At 36.7% G+C, this 18,687-nt stretch overlaps 2 protein-coding genes across 6 annotated transcripts in view; one reads left to right on the forward strand and one right to left on the reverse strand.

Moving 5' to 3' along the window:
* Positions 1 to 18,687, forward strand: part of ANKRD17 (ankyrin repeat domain 17) — a 123,532-nt gene that overhangs the window by 20,793 nt on the left and 84,052 nt on the right. For all 5 annotated transcript variants that reach the window (XM_045284276.1, XM_045284272.1, XM_045284273.1 and 2 more), the window contains exon 2: positions 10,968 to 11,121. In XM_045284276.1, the coding sequence (XP_045140211.1) occupies positions 10,968 to 11,121 (154 nt within the window). The remainder of the gene's footprint in view (positions 1 to 10,967; positions 11,122 to 18,687) is intronic.
* On the reverse strand, positions 17,849 to 18,532 carry LOC101663706 (60S ribosomal protein L14-like). Its single transcript, XM_045284277.1, has one exon. The coding sequence runs from the start codon at positions 18,514 to 18,516 to the stop codon at positions 17,860 to 17,862; it is 657 nt and encodes a 218-aa protein (XP_045140212.1). The 5' UTR covers positions 18,517 to 18,532; the 3' UTR covers positions 17,849 to 17,859.

An 18,687-nucleotide genomic window follows, 5' to 3' on the forward strand; every position in this document is an offset into this window, starting at 1 on the left:
CCTTTGCCTCCCAGCTCTTTCCTCTATTTCCCTTGATTCTCCTCCTGTCCCACTATCATGCTCAGTCCCCACCAGGATTTCAGCACTTCCTCTTTGTTATGTTCCCCTTGATCCTGCCCTACCAGTTCTCCCACACCCTCCTCCCGATCTTATCACTTTTATATTAACTTTCTTGTCCCCTAATCCCTGAGGGTTATTCCCCTTTCTTACTGTTTTATCTTTGTTGTTTTTCATTTAATTTTTTAGTTTCTTTCATTTGTCTTCCTGTTTTAAAATTATATCTTATTCCTGATTGTCTGCAGGAGTTTAAATTGGGTTAAACTATATTTGTAATTTATTTCCCTGGCATCTAAACCTTTTGTAGGTAGGTCTTTGTCATGATTTTGTTCAGTTCCAGCTTTTCAATAATCTGAAAGTTTGCTGCCTTGTTATAGCACACCATTGTTTAAGTGCATTGCTTAACAACTAGCAGAGATGTTAAAGGATGAATTGTATTTTACTGGTTTCTTTTCTAACTACTTAGTTTTGTAGTTTAATGCTATCCTTTTCTTAGGTTCATTTTTCTTTTAGTAGTAATTTCTCCAGTTCAGATCATGTTTGTTTACAAATCTAGAAATATATTTTATCTTCTAGTTTGAAATTATCAGAATTTTTATTTGGTTGTACTGTCTTTAGCATACTGTTGTATTTGGGAAGTCTAGTATTAATCTAAGGTCCTGGTTGTCCAATTTTTAGACCTTTGTTGTTACCGGAAAGGTTAGTGATGTGAACCCTTATATCAGCTGTGTCAGAGAAAAGACCTGGTGATCTGTTCCCTTAGTACACAGTTTAGAAAGCCCTGTGGGACAGATGTACTCCTTCCCATATGGTGGCTAGCATGGAATTGACTGGTGTGGCAGTTGGTTTTGTATAGCTCGATGGCTGTTTAAGCCCACCAGCTGCTAATTAGAGATGTGTCAGTCTGCTTTTGTACTACTCTGGGAAATTCCATGGCAGTGTGAGACGCTATCTTACAGGTTTTTGTTGAGCCTGGTTAACTAGAAAAACAAATCCAATATCATATGTTAGAAAGAGCTTTATGTAAAGTAATTATGTAAAGAGATCACATCGCAGCCCAGCCCAACTCAAGTCCATCACTCAGGTAATAATCCATAAGTCCCTCTTCAGTTGCACACAGTCACATGCAATGATGCAGAATATAGGAATATCATAGGCTGATGAGTGCAAGGCATATGGATCCAATGTCCATGGAAACATGGCAGTGCTCCAGTAGCTCCTCGGGGACTGGTCCTCCTGATGAGAAGGCCACACCCACAAGGAGGCATCATCAGGCTGTGACCTGATTGACAGGTTGTATACCACCCTACACTTTATATATCTTCAAGGTGACTTAAAATTATCTAACTATCACAAGGGTCTTAATGAGTTATATTGATGGCAAAGGTTTTCTGGAGTTCCTGGGTGGGATAAGCAGTTAACACCCTTGAATGTCAACTTGGAGGTTGAAGTTCACTCAGGGAAGCCTTAGAAGGAAAGGCTGGTGATCTTTTAAAAAACGAGCCATTGAAAAGCAATTTTACTCTCTATACACATGGAGTCTCCATGAATTAGAATCAATTACATAGTATTTCATTTAGCATCAATCTGATTTTCTTTTTCTACTTAACAGGATTTTTTTGCTCGCCATTCTCTGGAATCTTTATATACTTGATATATCTGAATTACGTTTTAAAGCCATCTTATAGGAATTACTTTGAGGCTGTTTTATGATAATTGCAAACCTCAGAAACAATGAATTTGTAATTAATTGCACCTTACACTTCGGCTTTTAGGGAATTTTTTTGAACATACTCTGCTTTAGTTATGTTACCAAAACATTGCTCCTGGAGATCAACTGTTCTTAGGTGCCAAAGAATTATCTAATAACTATATGTGCAACAAAATTAAGCACAGCAAAATTTTGCAACATTTTCACTATTATGCTAGAATCCATTGTTTAAGCTCTATTCTGTCAGTTCATCTCAACAAGGGCCGTTAACTTCATCACTATCCTTGTACTTTACCCAGTATGAGATCCTTTTCCAGAAATTTTTCTCTCCATCCTTGCCTAAACAATTTTCTTAGTACAGCATTTAGGCTATAATTTTTCCAAAACAGATTTGTTTGTTCTTGTGGCATGCCAAGGTACTATCAGTGTTCTTTTCCAATACTTGTAATTCAAATGCATCAATTCTTTGCTTTTTCTTATTCATTATCCATCTTTCACATGCGTATGAGGTGATGATGCAGTTAGTTTGGCACACTTAAACACTTTTTACAGTCTTATACAAAAGATTTGCCTAATGCAGTATGTCATTTGATTTCTTGACTGCTGCTTCCATAGATGCTGAATGTGGATCCAATTAAAATGAAATCCTTGAAAACATTAATCTTTATTCCGTTTATTATGACGCTGTCTGTTGGTGTAGTGGTGAAGATTTTGATTTTCATCACATGGAGTTGCAGTTCATACTGCTAACTTTGATTTTCATCAACCAGTTCTTCATGTGCTATGAGTAAACCGTGAGTGCATAAATGTTTGCATGTTCTAGGAACATGGCACAAACACAGAGTGATCAGGAGATCCCATTGGTGCAGACAAAAAGAACTTCATCAGGTCAAGATGTGCTTGCGTATGAGAACGTTTGTTAGTGTGAGAATGTTTGATCATTGTGAATCATGAAAACATCTTGAGCCTGAAGTCATTGTGCCCTAGTATTGCCCCTGCCTTTGAATTTTTGTTAACCTTACTCCTTTGCTGTTCAAATAAAAACTGGTGAGCGAAGCAGCTCTGCAGGTTCTTCTCTTTGATGAATTCCTCACTGGGCTCTGTTTTGTTTGGGGCGCCGTGTTGGAAACGTTTGTACCTTTTCTATTTTATAAAGCTTAGAATCAGTATTAAATTTCATGTTCAATTATTAGTAATTTCATACTGAGCTATCATAGACAATGGGGTACGACATGTAAGACAGGATGTCAAGCTTACTTGTAGGTTTCATGAGAGCAAGATTGTGTTAATCATTATCACCAATCCTTAGGAAATTTCTAGATTATAGGCAGTAGTTAATAATTGTTACATGGCAAGGTGGGCATGAACGAATAAAGAAGAGTGAGCTCTTTTGTATGAATTGAATTTTTGAAAAGCTATGTTATCCTCATTTAGGTTTACTGTAGTATTAATGGCCTTTTTCTCAAAATACCACGGGATATATACATTAATTTTCTAAATACATTATGGAATTTGATTTTCATAATTGGATTTTTGTTTATTTGTATTTCAGTCTATACATTGGTTCGTGTTATGTGGCTTTACTGAAGACTGTGCCTTAATTTGTAAAGATAAAATATTCTAGTTATATAATCAGAAATTTTTCTATTTAAGATTTCATTAGTTTTTTTGAAGTTTATGATTTCAAAATCTACAAGCAAGAAAATTTTATTAGGATTTAGGCTGTGTGCAAGAGTACGCATATGAATTATGTGAATCTATAATTGTGAATGTTTATCAGCATTCTTCTGAAGGAAGACTATATAACTGCACTTGTTATAGAGATTTTAAAACACCTATTCAGCACTTCCATAAATTTATCTTAGATTCAAATTGATTTCTTAACTTTTAAAATACCTTACATTATATATAGTGTTCTAAAATAGGTGACAGATATTTTCATGATTATTTCAAGATTCAGAAAATATTCCTTGAGTTGGTCCTTGAACATCCCTGAAAAGTGACACGGGAGTTGTTACATAATTTAGTTCATTATGACAGCCTCAAGTCAGGTTATTCTAATCTCAATTTTAATTTTTTGGGTACGTGAAATGGTATCAGGATCTGTTATTGAAATGACAAAATTGATCACATAAATCTAGCGTTACTTTTACTTATTTATGGATAAATGAAATTCAGGAACATGTAAAATATAAAATCATCATAAACATTCTTTTGGAGAGATTTTTTTGTGTGGGATGTCATGACTAAGAGATCTTACAGTTTTAATATTGAAAGAAAGTTTTCTTTTTTTAAATGGACCACATTGCTGTTTGAAAACTCTTTTATTAGTGCTGTCAAGACTCAGGTTACTGTTTTTGAAATGCAGTTTATCAGCTTTAAGAATTCAAAGATAAATAGTAGTTTCTAGAACAACAGAAGTTTTAAATTGGTAGACAAAAATGGGTTAGAGAAGGAGGTGATGTTTAAAGCCAAGAAGTCGATATTATGGATTTTCCAATGTTTTAATTTTTATAACTGTGTTAATGCACATGATTAGGCCCCCTTTCCCTATACCCAACTAAAAATCATGGATTTCATGTATTAAACATGAATTCCTAGATGGTTTCTTTTTATCAGCTATTATTGCTAGCTAAAGCCATTTTTCATATGGCCTCTTGATTTTCTTCCTAAAACACTGGTCTCGATGCTTAAAATGTTTCAGAACTTAATAACTTAACACTGTCATTTGAAAACCCTGTCACATCTTCCTTAAATTTCCTGAAGCTTCTTTCCTTGTGTCATCCTGATTCCAGATTTTTCTATGAAATGACTTTATTAGTATCTATTTCATACTGTTTTTCAGTCACCCATAAGTAGTACGTTGCACTAAAAATTGCTTTTTCATCTTACATAGAAGACAGTGTTACATTGTTTATAAGTAGTATGGTAATTTCTTTTTTTAAAATGGTATCCACATTCAACATTTACCAAGAATTTGCTGTATCACCTCGTGTCTCTAGTATTTGAAGACAAATCACCCAGAACCTACCTTGTCTCAAAACTGTCGTTTCAATAGCTGGTTTGCTTGAGTTAGTATGACAGTAAGATCTGTGTAATTTTGCTGGTTTAGTCCTTGGTTCCTTAGTTCCCAGTAGCCTCCCCTCTTCCTTCCTTCCTTTTCCATCTTCTTGATGGAATGTTACTGGCAAGTTGTAATGTGAACATTCCATATTTTAGATTCTGTCTTTGCTTCCATTCATTTTTGTTTCCTCGATAAGATACGATTTTACCTCTCAGAGAGATATTGCGGAGACTGTACTTGCCTTTCATTTTCGCCATCTGGAAATTAATGGGTTTTGAGATGATGCCAAACATCCTAAAATGCACAAGTAACCCCTCAAACGAATTTTTTGGTCTAAAATGTCTGTAGCCCCAGGATTGGGAAACCCTGCCATATATTTTTTTTGGTTAAAAGTTATCTAAAGGCTCATTAGTTTATGGTTTGATGGTTTTTGGCAGGAATACTTAATAAGCAGTTCTGTGTACTATGTTGCATAACAGAGGCACATAGTGTTTGATTGTCCCACTTGTTCAATTGTCCACTTGTAGTGGTTAAGTAAAGTTGTAGGTTCAGTTATTACAGCCTGATCCCAAATTACAGAATTTAAGGGTAGTGTGAAAGGTCAATCTAAGCAGTATGAAAGTTCACACTCATTGTATCGAAGCATTGGATTTTCTAGTAGAACGTATGTTGAAGTAAATTGTGTGTCTATATTATCAATTCTTTAGAAACCTGTTTCTGTATTTGAAATACAAAACTTGAGCTTCTCCTTTTTAATATATAAAATGAATTTAACTTGGTTATTCTAAAGCCTTTATATTTGTGGGTTTTTTTATTAGACTGCCTTCATGGCATGGTAAGATATGTGTTGGGGTGCTAATCGCAAGGTCAGCAGTTTGAACCTACCAGTTGCTCAGTGACACAAGATGGGGCTTTCTGCTCCATAAAGATTTATAGACTTGAAGCTGTACAGGGATAGTTCCACTCTGTCCACAGGGTCTCTGTGAGTCAGAGTTGATCTCCAAAATAATTTAGATATAACTTAAATTATCATGCTTTAAATATTGCCAAATACTTATAATGTTTGTTAGCTTTCTTACTTAGTGAATAAATTTAATAAGGACCCCCCCCCTTCATGAAAATCACTTACTCTAAAGTGTTTTAAAATATTTATTTGAATTTTTTCCCAGAATTTGGTTGTTTGGAATTTTAAATCCACAATTTCCCCTCATAAAAATGAATTGGATTTCCATACGATATGCAGTTTCAAATGTGAATGACCTCCACTGAAAAGGTGTTGAGACACATGTGCTCATAACATGTTTATATTTGAATAAAGGATGTGTTATTTTTGTATATCTCTTACATCTCCTTACATCTCTACTCAGTTCTCGTTCTCATTAACTTAGCCCTTTTTACCGTTATGTTATTGTTCATTTGTACACATATGAACACTTTGGCCTTCAGGAAAATAAGCTTCTAGATGGTTTCATGCATTTCTTTTTATGCCCCATGGTGCAAAGGAGTATCTCTTAAGCATAACATATTCTCAGTAAAAGAAACAAAATAAGCTAGAGTAAGGATATAGAGATGGCCGAGATTTGGTGAGGCCATACATCTAGTGGCTGAAGCAAGACTGGTTCTTACCTTACTAAAGTATCTTTGAAAATATCTCCCTTTAAAATCAATCTTAAACAGCGAGTGGGCAGGGAAAGAATAGATGCCTATCCTTTTTCTTTCCTTCTGTTACCTTTGTTTAAAAAAAAGTTCTAGAAGTCACAGTTGCTTACGTGTCCTGTTCTGTTTTAGGGATGGTTATGAATCATAGAAATACCAGTGTGCAGGCATACCTTGTTTGTATGGTGCTTTCCACTTACTGTATTATGAAGTGGAGAATTGTGGCAACGCAGCGCCCACGAAGTCTCCCAGCACCAGTTTTCCAACAACCTGTGCTCACTTTGTGTCTACATGTCACAGTCATTCTCACAGTACGTCAAGGTTTTCATAATACTATTGCATCTTGGTAAATTAATGTATAATCTAAGCATATGTGCACTAGGTGGAGAACTAAAAAATTCCTCTGGCTTGCTTTATTGTGGCCTGGAACTGAAACCTCAATAACCCCGACTTCTACCTGTACTGTTTATTTAATGGGTTTAAGTATTTCATTTCTCGTCTTGTGGCTTATTGATGACAATGAAGGCTATTTTTCCTTCAGGTCTTTTTTTTTAGAACACATTTTTTATTTTGTTGTCGAGTTGTCCTATTTGGCTGCAGAAATTCACATTTTGGTAAATTCACCTAGTAGTAATATGAATCTCAGGAGAGAAACTTTTTGGACATTTATTTACTAGTTAACTAATAAGACTTTAGGACTCTCTGGATGGTACAATGGCTTAGCTCTGGGTAGTACCTGAACGGTTGGTGGTTTGAATCGATTTGGAGGAAAGGCCTGTAGTCTGCTTGTGAAAGATCACCACCATTGAAAGCCCCGTGGTGTGCACTTCTCCTCGGACATAAATGGGCCTGCCGAATGTACTCCAAAACAGCTGGTTTTTGTGTTTTGTTTTTTTAAACTTTTCAACCCAGGTAAAAACTGGATTTAAAATCAGCAGAATTTTGCTGGACAAGTTTAAACTTCATTAGAATAGATATTTCTGTTCTTTTGTATCACTTATTTTCACTTAATTTGCCATTTTTTAGTAATAGTTTTAGTTATGATACAATGTGTTAAAGGTGACTTTGAGAAAATAGCTACTGATCCAAATTTTATACCTTCCACGCTGTAACTTAACTTTCCAACTCTTCTGTTGTAGCATATTGCATATTTATACTTGCCTCCTAGTACCATGTTTTTATCTTCTTTTATAGAAATTTATTCTTTGGTTAGAGCTGTCTCTTACTACTTCCTACAAGTAGCTTCTCCTTTGAACAACTTACTCTCTATCTTTGATTTGGCAGTTAGTTAGCTGTAGTCTCTTTGAGGTTATTGTCTTTTAAATCTCATGCTATTTAACTTTTTATCTGTGTGTATTCCCTTTCTCTCCTCTGCCTTCACCCACTGGATTAGAATGATTATAGTTATCTCAGTGGAGAACATTAGAGGCACTCATCTTCTGGGCCATGTTGTTTGGTGATAGGAAGACATGTTTTATTTTTTTACCAGTTATAATCTTGAATCACACCCTGGTATAGCCAAACCAACCTAAATGTCTCCTTCCTAAAAACATAATGAGTTTTTTTTTAAAGATTCTTGCTTTATCATGCTTTCCTGCTTTGATGAAATTGTTTAAATTACACCTTTTTAATTTCTATTTTATTCTTAACACCAGAATCTTAGCATGCCATGTCCTGTCACATTTTTCTAATATTGACGGACTGTTTCTGCATCTGTCTGGATTTGAAATAATAAAACTCTCACATGGAATAAACCCCATGAAACTCACTGCCATCCAAATGAAGTCCATTATAACTTATAGTGACTTGAGGAGAGAGTAGAACTGCACCTATAGGATTCCAAAAATTGTAAATCTTCACGGGAAGAAATAGCCTTCTCTCCCTCTGATGGAGCAGCTGGTGGATTTGAGCAGTGAATAAACCCCCTTTGCGAGCAGGGCTCTTTCCCCATGGCATGTTACTCAGCCACAATGAGAAATAGAAGTCCTGATAATGCTACAACAGGATGACTCTTGAAAATGTTATACTAAAAGTAGTCACCAATAGATAAATATCATGTGATTGCATTTGTATAAAACATCTGATACACAAGTAGAGAGAGACCAGGGTTTATTAGTGGTTGCCACAGGAGAGTGGGAGGGAGAGAAAAAGGAATTCGCTAATTAGAACTGGGGGAGCTTTTGATAATTAGAATGAAATGTATAATAGAGAATTAGTAAGCTGGATGCTTTTAAAGTGTTGAATGACGACAGAGCATCCAATTGGAAAGCAATATTGAAAAATTGAACCTTTAAAGGTTATAAAAGCTTACAAAGAAAAGAGGAGAAACAGTAATGAAATGAAGGGATAGTAATATTTGCCTCAGAAATGCAGACAAAGTACATATCCAAAGAACTAAAATCAGTGCCCAGTATTCTTTCTAACACTTAACACATTAACCCAAACATTGGAACTCTCCATGTGATCATCATATAAGAATAAATATGGTACATACATACTATGTCATATTTTTAAAAACCCAAAGGCAAACTCATTACCATCAAGTCTTCTTCGACTCCTCAACCGTCCAGGGTAGAGTAGAGCTGTGTGGGCTTCAGAGGCTGTAAATCTGTACGGCAGGAGATAACCTGATCTTTCTCCTTGGAGCAGCTCATGGGGTTGAACCGTGTGGCGAACAGCCTAGCATATGGCTAGCAGCCTAACACTATACCATCTTTTCATCTAATGTAACAAATCTGTGGACTAAATATAATAATTATACATGTCTAGTAGTAAGCGATCTTCAAAGATGAAGTGATGGGGAATTTTTGCTGTTAGTAGGTAGGAATGTGTTCCTTAAGACAACTTTTCTTATGGATCCGACCTGTGAATCGTATGCATTGGAGCATAATTTTATTCTAGACCACTATTTTTAATTTTGTCTCTTTTTATTGGTTTTTTGAGTACTTTTTATTTGTGAAATATATTTCTTCTGATGTTATGGGTTATTTTAGGGAACAGTTACCATTTTAGGGGGGCAGCAAACTGAAAATAATCTATGTTTTCTGTCTTAACAGTGACCCAGTGTTTTTATGCATTGGGGCTGACAACAGCTAGTTTGGTTTTGAGGGTTTGTTTGTGTTTTTGTTTTTGGTACTTGTATTTTGACACAATGGCTACAAGGAATGATTTCAAACATGACAGCGATTGTGAGTGGTGCAGGTCAGAGCAGTGTTTTCTTCTGTCCTACATAGGTTTGTTGTGAGACTGCAACTCAAAGGTACCTAACAACTATAACCACAAATTTGTAAGTTATTTTCTTATGTAGGGAATACCCAAAACAAAGCTTTTCCAATGTCTCAGTTGCTTGCAATTTTGTAACAGCAATTTTAAATCGAATCTGGCAATAAGCCAATGATTCTGAATTTATAGAATCTAGACCTTGAGAGGATTCAGAGACCAACCATTCTGTTTAAGCTGTAGAGGTAAAACTATTTTCATCATCGTGCAAAGATGTTATTTACCTCATTTACTGTACTGACTTTTGTATTAGTTAAAGCCATTCATTAAGAAGAATCAAAACCATGGTAACAAGCTGTACCAATATAACTCATTCTTCAGAGTTAAAATAAGTGAAGCCCCTTTTACTTTAAGATTGTCTTTGATGAAGCAATTAAAAAAAACGATTGATATTATGAGATTTCTACTTTCAATCACATCTAAAACTTTTTTTATATCAGTATTATTATCTGGGCAGAACAGGGAAGTGCAGAGTTGACGACTTGGCAAACAACTCTACAACTGAAACAAGTCTCACTTTAAGGGAAACAACTGATGATATTTGTTGCCAGTGATAACTTTTGCTTCCAAGCAAAAATAAAAATTTTGGAAGACCCATATCTGTGTCACGTTTAACAGCTTCTCTGTCAATACTGAACTTTATCATGAAACTAGATGATGAATGTAATTTTCAAAAAGTTGTAGCTCAATTTCAATTCCTAAAATTCTAAACATTAATAGAGCCATTATATGAAGATCTTGCAGCCTCAACTCTTTTAAGTGGATGAAGGGTGCTTCAAAAGTTCATGGAAACATGGAATTAAAAGATAATGGAATTTTTGCACAAAATTTTGGAGCACCGTTATATAGTTATCAGAAGAAAACTGCCGATGTAGGTCATCTATTAAGTTCAAAGGGCTCCACAACTTATGTACCTACCCCTTGAGTTAAAATTAAGAATATACATGATTTCAAAAGCCAGAAATTAAGACTGTACATGAATAATAATCTTGATCCCCCCCACAACAATGTGAATAATTTTGTTTTCTCCTTTAGTTAAACTATGGATTTAGAAATTTAATTGAGGTTATTTAGGGTTGCATGGTATTTATCAATGGTAATTATTCTAAAATATTTTTCTCTCCCTTTTGTATCTCTTCCCTCTTTTTCTCTCCTTTCCTCTCATTTTTCCTTCTTTCCTTTTTGGTTTGTGTTTTCTAGGTGGAGTCTTTCATTTTGGATCAAGATGATTTGGAAAATCCCATGCTGGAAACGGCTTCCAAACTGCTCTTGTCAGGAACTGCTGATGGTGCAGACCTCAGGACAGTAGATCCAGAAACACAGGCTCGACTGGAAGCTTTACTAGAAGCTGCAGGTGTGTCTGTAAACGCTCCATATGTAATATGCCTACATTCTTATTCAAAGTTGAACATAAATCTAATAGCACTATAAAATCTTAGATACTTAGTATGAGACAATTCATAAGAAAATGTTAAGGTAAATTCTCATAGAAATTAGACCCACCATTTTCATGAAAAGAAATTTAATTTAAATTTTTATTACCAGAGGAAAATTTACATACCACTGTTGAGTATATGTAGAGGGACTTGGTATATATAAAAGAGCTTGTTCCTGTAGTGGTTATGCGTTGGGCTGTGATGTGCATGCTTGGCAGTTTGAAACCACCAGGTGCTCCTTGGGGGCAAACACTAGGCTTTCTGGTCCCATAAATAGTTGTAATCTCAGAAACCCACAAGGAGTACTATGAATTTGCATTGACTCTTTGGCATTGAGTTCGGTTTGGTTATGTATAAACTCTTGTACCTCCTTTTAATATGCCGTTCCTGAAAACCTTCTTGTGAAGTGAATCATTTTATTTTCGTAAAGTGCATCATTGTTCTAGGGGAACAATGTTTTAATTAGGAACTATATACACAATCAAAATTTTGTTATTGTTGAGCACCATGAGTTAGTTCTGACTCATAGTGACCCCTAATCCTTATGGAAGCAGATTGCTGGGCATTATTACGAATGGAGCCGTTGGGCTGGCTCCAACTGCCATCCTTTACTTTAGCAACCAAGGGCTAAACATTGCATCAGTGTCATGAATCAAAGATGCAGTATCATTTATTAGACTTTTGAAATAACCAAATAGTAAATCTTTTATTGTCATTTAAATTAGTCAATACTTTCTTAAGTTTTCCAAACTAAATATAAATATATTGTAGACATTAATTATTCGTGGTTTAAGAGTTCTAGGGTATATAAATTGCTACCCTCTTGTTGAATGAATAAAACTGACCTATTACTGTTTGGTAAATATAAATGTATCTTAAAATACAGCATTGAAAAATATTAAGGGCTTATGGATTTTTTTTTTTTTTTAATTTCTATCCTGGCTCCCCCCCCTCCCCCCAAATTGCATTTAATGAAACAAAAATCCCACAGAACACTAAGTGTATCTTGAGGATGAGAGTTGTTTTCGAGCCCCCCCCCCCCATCCTCATGAACCCATGATAATTTATAAATTTTTATTTTGATATTTTATACCGTCCGCTGTCTCCTTCGCCCACGTTTCTGTTGTTCGTCCCCCAGGGGTGGGGGGCTGGGGGTTGTATGTACATTGATCATTGTGACCAGTTCCCCCATTCTCCTCTTCTAGTTCTACCTTCCCCTTACCCTCATGGTACTGCTATTCTCATTGGTCCTGAGGGTTTTATCTGTCCTGGATTCTTTGTCGAGAACTCTTATGTATCAGTGTACATGCTCTGGTTTAGCCGGATTTGTAAAGTAGAATTGGGTCATGATAGTTGGGGGGTGTGCATTAAAGAAATAGAGGAGTGTTCTATGTTTCGTTGGTGCTATACTGCACCCTGGCTGGCTCATCTCTTCCTTGTGACCCTTCTGTGAGGGGATGTCCAGTTGTCAACGGATGGACTTTGGGTTTCCACTCCTCTTGTTAGCATTGATATGATTGTTTTGGGTCTTCTGATGCCTGATCCCATTGATCACGCAGGCTGGTGTGCTTCTTTCATGTAGACTTTGTTGCTTCTCAGCTAGATGGTCGTTTATCTTCAAAGCTTTAAGGCCCCAGACACTCTATCTTGTAATAGCCAGTCACCATCAGCTTTCTTCACCACATTTGCTTATGCACCCATTTTGTCTTCAGCAATTGTGTCGGGAAGGTGAGCATGGCAAAATGCCAGGTTGTTCTTGCCAAAGTGTTCTTGACGTTGAGGGAGGACTTGAGTAGAGGCCCAGTGTCCGTCTGCTACCTTGATACTTAACATATAAATATATGTACATAGACCTATATCCCCATTGTTATATATTAATATATATGTACATGATTATGTTTATGCCTCTATAAATGTCTTCTGTTGCCTTGTTCTCTTTTCTTTTACTTTCCTCCTGTTCTATCATATTCGACCTTCATTTAGCATTCTGTACTTCCTTTCAGCTACACTGCATTTGATCAAATCATACCAGGCATTCTCTGCCCTCATCATCGACGTTAGATCTCTTGTTGTTTCTTTATAGGACTTGGTTTTAATACTGATATTTTTCTGTGATTCTAAGAGAAAGAAAACCTGGTTCAAAAATAACTGCTAAAAATAGCTGAGAAGTAGCATTAGTTGAAAGGAACTTCTCTACTTTTGAAATTTTATTAAAACACTTTATTAAAAGATAGCAACTGATTAGCTGTATTTTGTCATGTCTACCGCCCCCCCTCCCTTATTTTGTTAATGTAGCTAACAGGCTAACTTCCCCCTATTAACCTTCCTCACTTCTCCCCTTCTCCACATAACTTTCTGTTTTATGATTAAAGTGATTACATATAAACTTTATTTATTAGGGGCTCATACAACTCGTATCACAATCCATACACACAGCAATTGTGTAAAGCGCATTTTTACATTCATTGCCCGTATCATTCTCAAAAACATTTTCTCTCCACTTAAACCCCTGACATTAGGTCCTCATTTTCCCCCTCCCTCCCTGCTCTCCCCTCCCTCATGAGCCCTTGATAGTTTATAAATTGTTATTTTGTCATATCTTGCCCTGTCCGACGTCTCCCTTCACCCATTTTTCGGTTGTCTGTCCCCCAGGGAGGAGGTCACATATAGTTCCTTGTAATTGGTTCCCTCTTTCCTACCCACTCTGCCTCTACCCTCCCTGTTTCACCACTCACACCACTGGTCCTGTAGGACTCATCTGACCTGGATTCCCTGTATTTTCAGTTCCTATCTGTACCAGTGTACATCCTCTGGTCTAGCCAGACCTGCAAGGTCGAATTGGAGTCATGGTAGTGGGAGTGGGGAGGAAATATTTAGGAACTAGAGGAAAGTTGTATTTTTCATCGTTGTTACATCGCACCCTGACTGGCTCATCTCCTCCCCGAGACCCCTCTGCAAGGGAATCTCCAGTGGCCTACTAGTGGGCTTTGGATCTCCACTCCGCACTCCCCCCATCATTCGCTATGGTAAGATTTTTTTGTTCTGATGATATGATGTTCTGATCCTTTCGACACCTCGTGGTTGCATAGGCTGGTGTGCTTCTTCCATGTACATAAAAACTTTCAAAGAATAATTGTAGCAAACTAACTTTTGAGTAGACATCACTCCACTTCAGTATAGGACTCGCCTCCTTTCTCATTTCATCTCTCTCCATTACTACCCCGCTAATCACTACTCCGTTTATTTAAAGCAAATCTCAACATTCTATTGATGCATATGTAAATAATTTGGTATGTATTTCTACATTAAAAACCAGCCACAATCACTATGCATCTATAGAAAAAGTTATAGTAATGCTTTAAATTATTAAATATACTTTCAGTATTGTGATTGCCATAATTATTTCATAATGTTTGATTTTGTTTTGTTTGTAGTTGTCCATAATGCTTTTTAATTTTCATAGTTATTTTGCTTTAATACAAAAACATTTTAAAAGAACAACTCATTGCCATCAAGTTGATTCTGACACATTTCACTATACTGTATGTGTTAGTTTCCTATTGCAGTAAATGTAGTTTCCTTTTGCAATATAATAGTTTACCATAAACTTAGTGGTGTAAAGCAGCACCTTATTTTCGCTCAGTCTATCTAGGTTGGTAGGTTAGGTACAGTGTAGTTGGCTTTTCTTACTTAATGCCTCACTAGGCTGAAAGAAAGTTATCAGTTAAGTTCACTTTCAAGTTTATTCTTATTGTAAGCAGAATTTAGTTCTTTGTTGTTGCAGGACTGAGATCCTGGATTTCTTGTTGGTAGTTAGTTGTCCAGGATAACTCACTTAATAGAGGCTGTCTATGTTCCTGGACTTGTGGCCTTTCTCTACATTCAAGTCAGCAACAGTAAATTTAATCTTAACCCAAGATACCCTATTGAATAAATCCTATCACAACTATCGCAATGGATTAAATCACCTTTATTCTACTACTTAACAGATAGACATCTAAATAACCTTTAATGTACCTTTTGTTGAAGTTTTGTGGTTTTGTTGTGCAATTGATTAAATCTCAAGAGTTTTGGAAAAATAATTTGGTCTTCATATTCCTTTTCCTTTTTTGATCCTCACTGATTAAAAGTACCCAATGTATGGATAGAATAGTGTTTTATAACTGTTCTTTAACTTGAAAGTTTTCCATCTATATATTCTTTTCTGTTCTTATATTTAACTATGAAGGTATGAGGCATAAAATTTCATGTTATTTTTCCTTTTTTTTGAAAAAAGTGATTATTTGTAATGATCCAGATATACCCACATTACTATTTCCTGTTGCTACCAATAACAAATATTTGTTATATAGCTGATGTAAGTTAGCTGAAAAAAAATGAGCCAGTTCCCTCTAGCGGAATCATTTCTGTGACTTTCCTTTCTATAGTGCCTCAGTATACCAACTTAACCCCAAATATCTTAATGGATAAGTCCTGCAATTACAGTTTAAGACTGTGACATGGCTTGTAATGTCAATAACATAAATTATACAGCAGACACCAGCTTTACCAACCTAAATATGTTTTTATTCTCTGGTCCTTTTGATTATAGCAGACAGTAAGTTCTAAAGTCCATACCAGATTTATTTTTGGTTTTGTAAGAGCTAACAGTTTTACTCTCCCGATTATTCAGAAAGACAAGAGGTAAATTTTTCTTTCATAAACTTTAAATGGAAATTTGTATATCTTTGAACCGTTTTGTTGTTATAAAGATGCAAATAAACATCATCATTGCTGATCGGTATTTTTGGATGTCTTAATATAGTTTATTCTAAACTCTATAGTAGTACTGTTTTTTGATCATTTGCAGATCTTGTTAAAAATGCATAATATGAAGCCAGTAAGTCTTGTGTAGGGCTTTAGTTTCTAAATTCTGTGTATGTGTGTAAATTTTTTCTTGGCTTCTTATAGTAGTGGTCTCATACAATATCATATAGTGTTTTTCCTTTTGAGATGGACTAATTTTATTTATTTATTTATTTTATTTTTTAAACATTTTATTAGGGGCTCATACAACTGTTATCCCAATCCATACACACATCAATTGTGTAAAGCGCATTTGTACATCGTTTCTCAAAACATTTTCTCTCTACTTAAACCCCGACGTTAGGTCCTCATTTTTCCCCTCTCTCCCCGCTCCCCCCTCCTTCATGAGCCCTTGATAGTTTATAAATGGGTATTTTGTCATATCTTGCCCTGTCCGACGTCTCCCTTCACCCACTTTTCGGTTGTCTGTCCCCCAGGGAGGAGGCCACACACAGTTCCTTGTAATCAGTTCCCTCTTTCCTACCCATTCTCCCTTTACCCTCCCTGTTTCGCTACTCACACCACTGGTCCTGTGGGGCTCATCTGCCCTGGATTCCCTGTATTTTCAGTTCCTCTCTGTACCAGTGTACATCCTCTGGTCTAGCCAGACCTGCAAGGTCGAATTGGAGTCATGGTAGTGGGAGTAGGGAGGAAACATTTAGGAACTAGAGGAAAGTTGTATATCTCATCGTTGTTACATCGCACCCTGACTGGCTCATCTCCTCCCCGAGACCCCTCTGCAAGGGGATCTCCAGTGGCCTACTAATGGGCTTTGGATCTCCACTCCGCACTCCCCCCATCATTCACTATGGTAAGATTTTTTGTTCTGATGATGCCTTATACCTGATCCTTTCGACACCTCATGGTTGCATAGGCTGGTGTGCTTCTTCCATGTGGGCTTTGTTGCTTCTGAGCTTGATGGCCGCTTGATTACCTTCAAGCCTTTAAGACCCCAGACGCTATACTTTTTGATAGCCGGGCACCATCAGCTTTCTTCCGAGATGGACTAATTTTACGTATCAGTAGGTTTATCATGTTATAACATATTTTTCATACAGATTTCGTGTTTTGTAGGAGTGTTACATAGTTTTCTCTGTTTCCATCTTCTGTATATTTGGTTAAGATTAGTCCTAAATACTTGATCTTTGAATTGGTTTTTATAAATGATAGTATTTTTCTGATGCGTACAACATTCTTTTTGTTCGTCTAAAGCAATCTGACCTGTTACTGTATGCTAAGCCTGTACTTTTAACATTTTTATAGTTTTATTCTAGTAGTTTTCTTGTGAAGTCTAGAAATTAATTTTCTTTTTTTGCCAATTTGGAAGCCCTTTCTTGCCCTTCTTGATATCTCTTTTCAGTAGATTTCTAGTACAATATTTGAAGTACGAGTGGTGATACAGGATATCCTGGCCTGGTTCCTGATAGCAAGTGGAAAGTCTCAGTCTCCATTGAAAACGTTGGCTGATTTCTATTGTATATCTCTTAATTATGTTAAGTCATTTCACTTCTATTTTGATTTTGCTAGGCATTTTTTTAAATAATTGAATTTTCAGATTTTAAATGTTTCTGCATCAATTGATAGGATCACACAGTTCTTTGTCTTTTATTTGGTGGATTATGTTATTTTTCTAATATTGAATGCTTGTATATCTGGTATGAGGTCTTTTTTTTATATGGGCCTTTGGTTTATGTTGACTTGGAATTTATTGAGAGTATTTCATGTGTCCATGAGAGATTGGTCTGTAATTTTCTTTTTTTTTTTTTTCTCAGCTTGGCCAATAGAAACTTTATTATTTTAATAACAGCGTGTTATGCTTTCTTGCCAGTTGCCTTTGGGGCAGGTGTTTTCTGGGCTGGAGCTTTCTGGGCTTTCGGAGGCCCAGCCTTCTGACCTGCAGCTTTCTCCTTCTGGGCGGGGGCCTTCTCTTTTTGAGCAGGCGCTTTCTCCTTCTGGGCAGGAGCCTCCTTGCCGGTGGTGGCAGCCCCCTTCTTAGCTGGTACCTTTGCAGCAGCAGCAGCCGCTCCCTTCACAGCACTTGCTTTTTTGGGAGAAGCCTTCAGGAGAGCCGCCCTTTGAAGCTTCTTAACTTCATACTTTATTAGCCTGTTCCTCATTTTCTTTGCCTTCATGACTTTAAAACGATCAAAATCTGTCATCTTGGCTTTCTTTTCTCTGGCTTCAATCTTTTTGGCCCATTTTGTGGCTGCCCATTTTGTATTGATATCCGCCTTCTGCCAGGCTTGTCGGACATACTTCTGTCGGGCACTGTGTGGGAACTTGAGGATGAAGTCAGTGAGCTGCCTGCATTTGAAAGGCATGGCCTGCCTCCTTACTTGAGTGCAAAGGCCATCAACCAAAGCCCGGTTCTGATCGATCACATCTACAATCGCGACCAGTTTCCCGGCATGAGGTCCAAAGGAGATGTAGGCCACCCGGCCAACCTCCACGAAGCGCCTGAACACCATCTTGGCGGCGTTCGGCGAGAGCTGTAATTTCTTTTTTAGAAACATGTTTGCCTCTTTTCAGAGAAACCCTAGTGGTGTGTAGTAGATTGCACTTTGGGCTGCTAACTTTGAAGCTGGCAGTGAAATCCCACCAGATGCTCTGTGGGGGAAGAGCCTCTCCGCTTACTCCGT

Source organism: Echinops telfairi, unplaced genomic scaffold (assembly GCF_000313985.2).
Source record: "Echinops telfairi isolate 266 unplaced genomic scaffold, ASM31398v2 ScPeMD7_7468;HRSCAF=8506_0, whole genome shotgun sequence".
NCBI lineage: Eukaryota > Metazoa > Chordata > Mammalia > Afrosoricida > Tenrecidae > Echinops > Echinops telfairi.

What these genes read in the sequence shown, in the direction of transcription:
- LOC101663706 (XM_045284277.1), bottom strand. Translation starts at nt 18,516, where the DNA reads ATGGTGTTCAGGCGCTTCGTGGAGGTTGGCCGGGTGGCCTACATCTCC.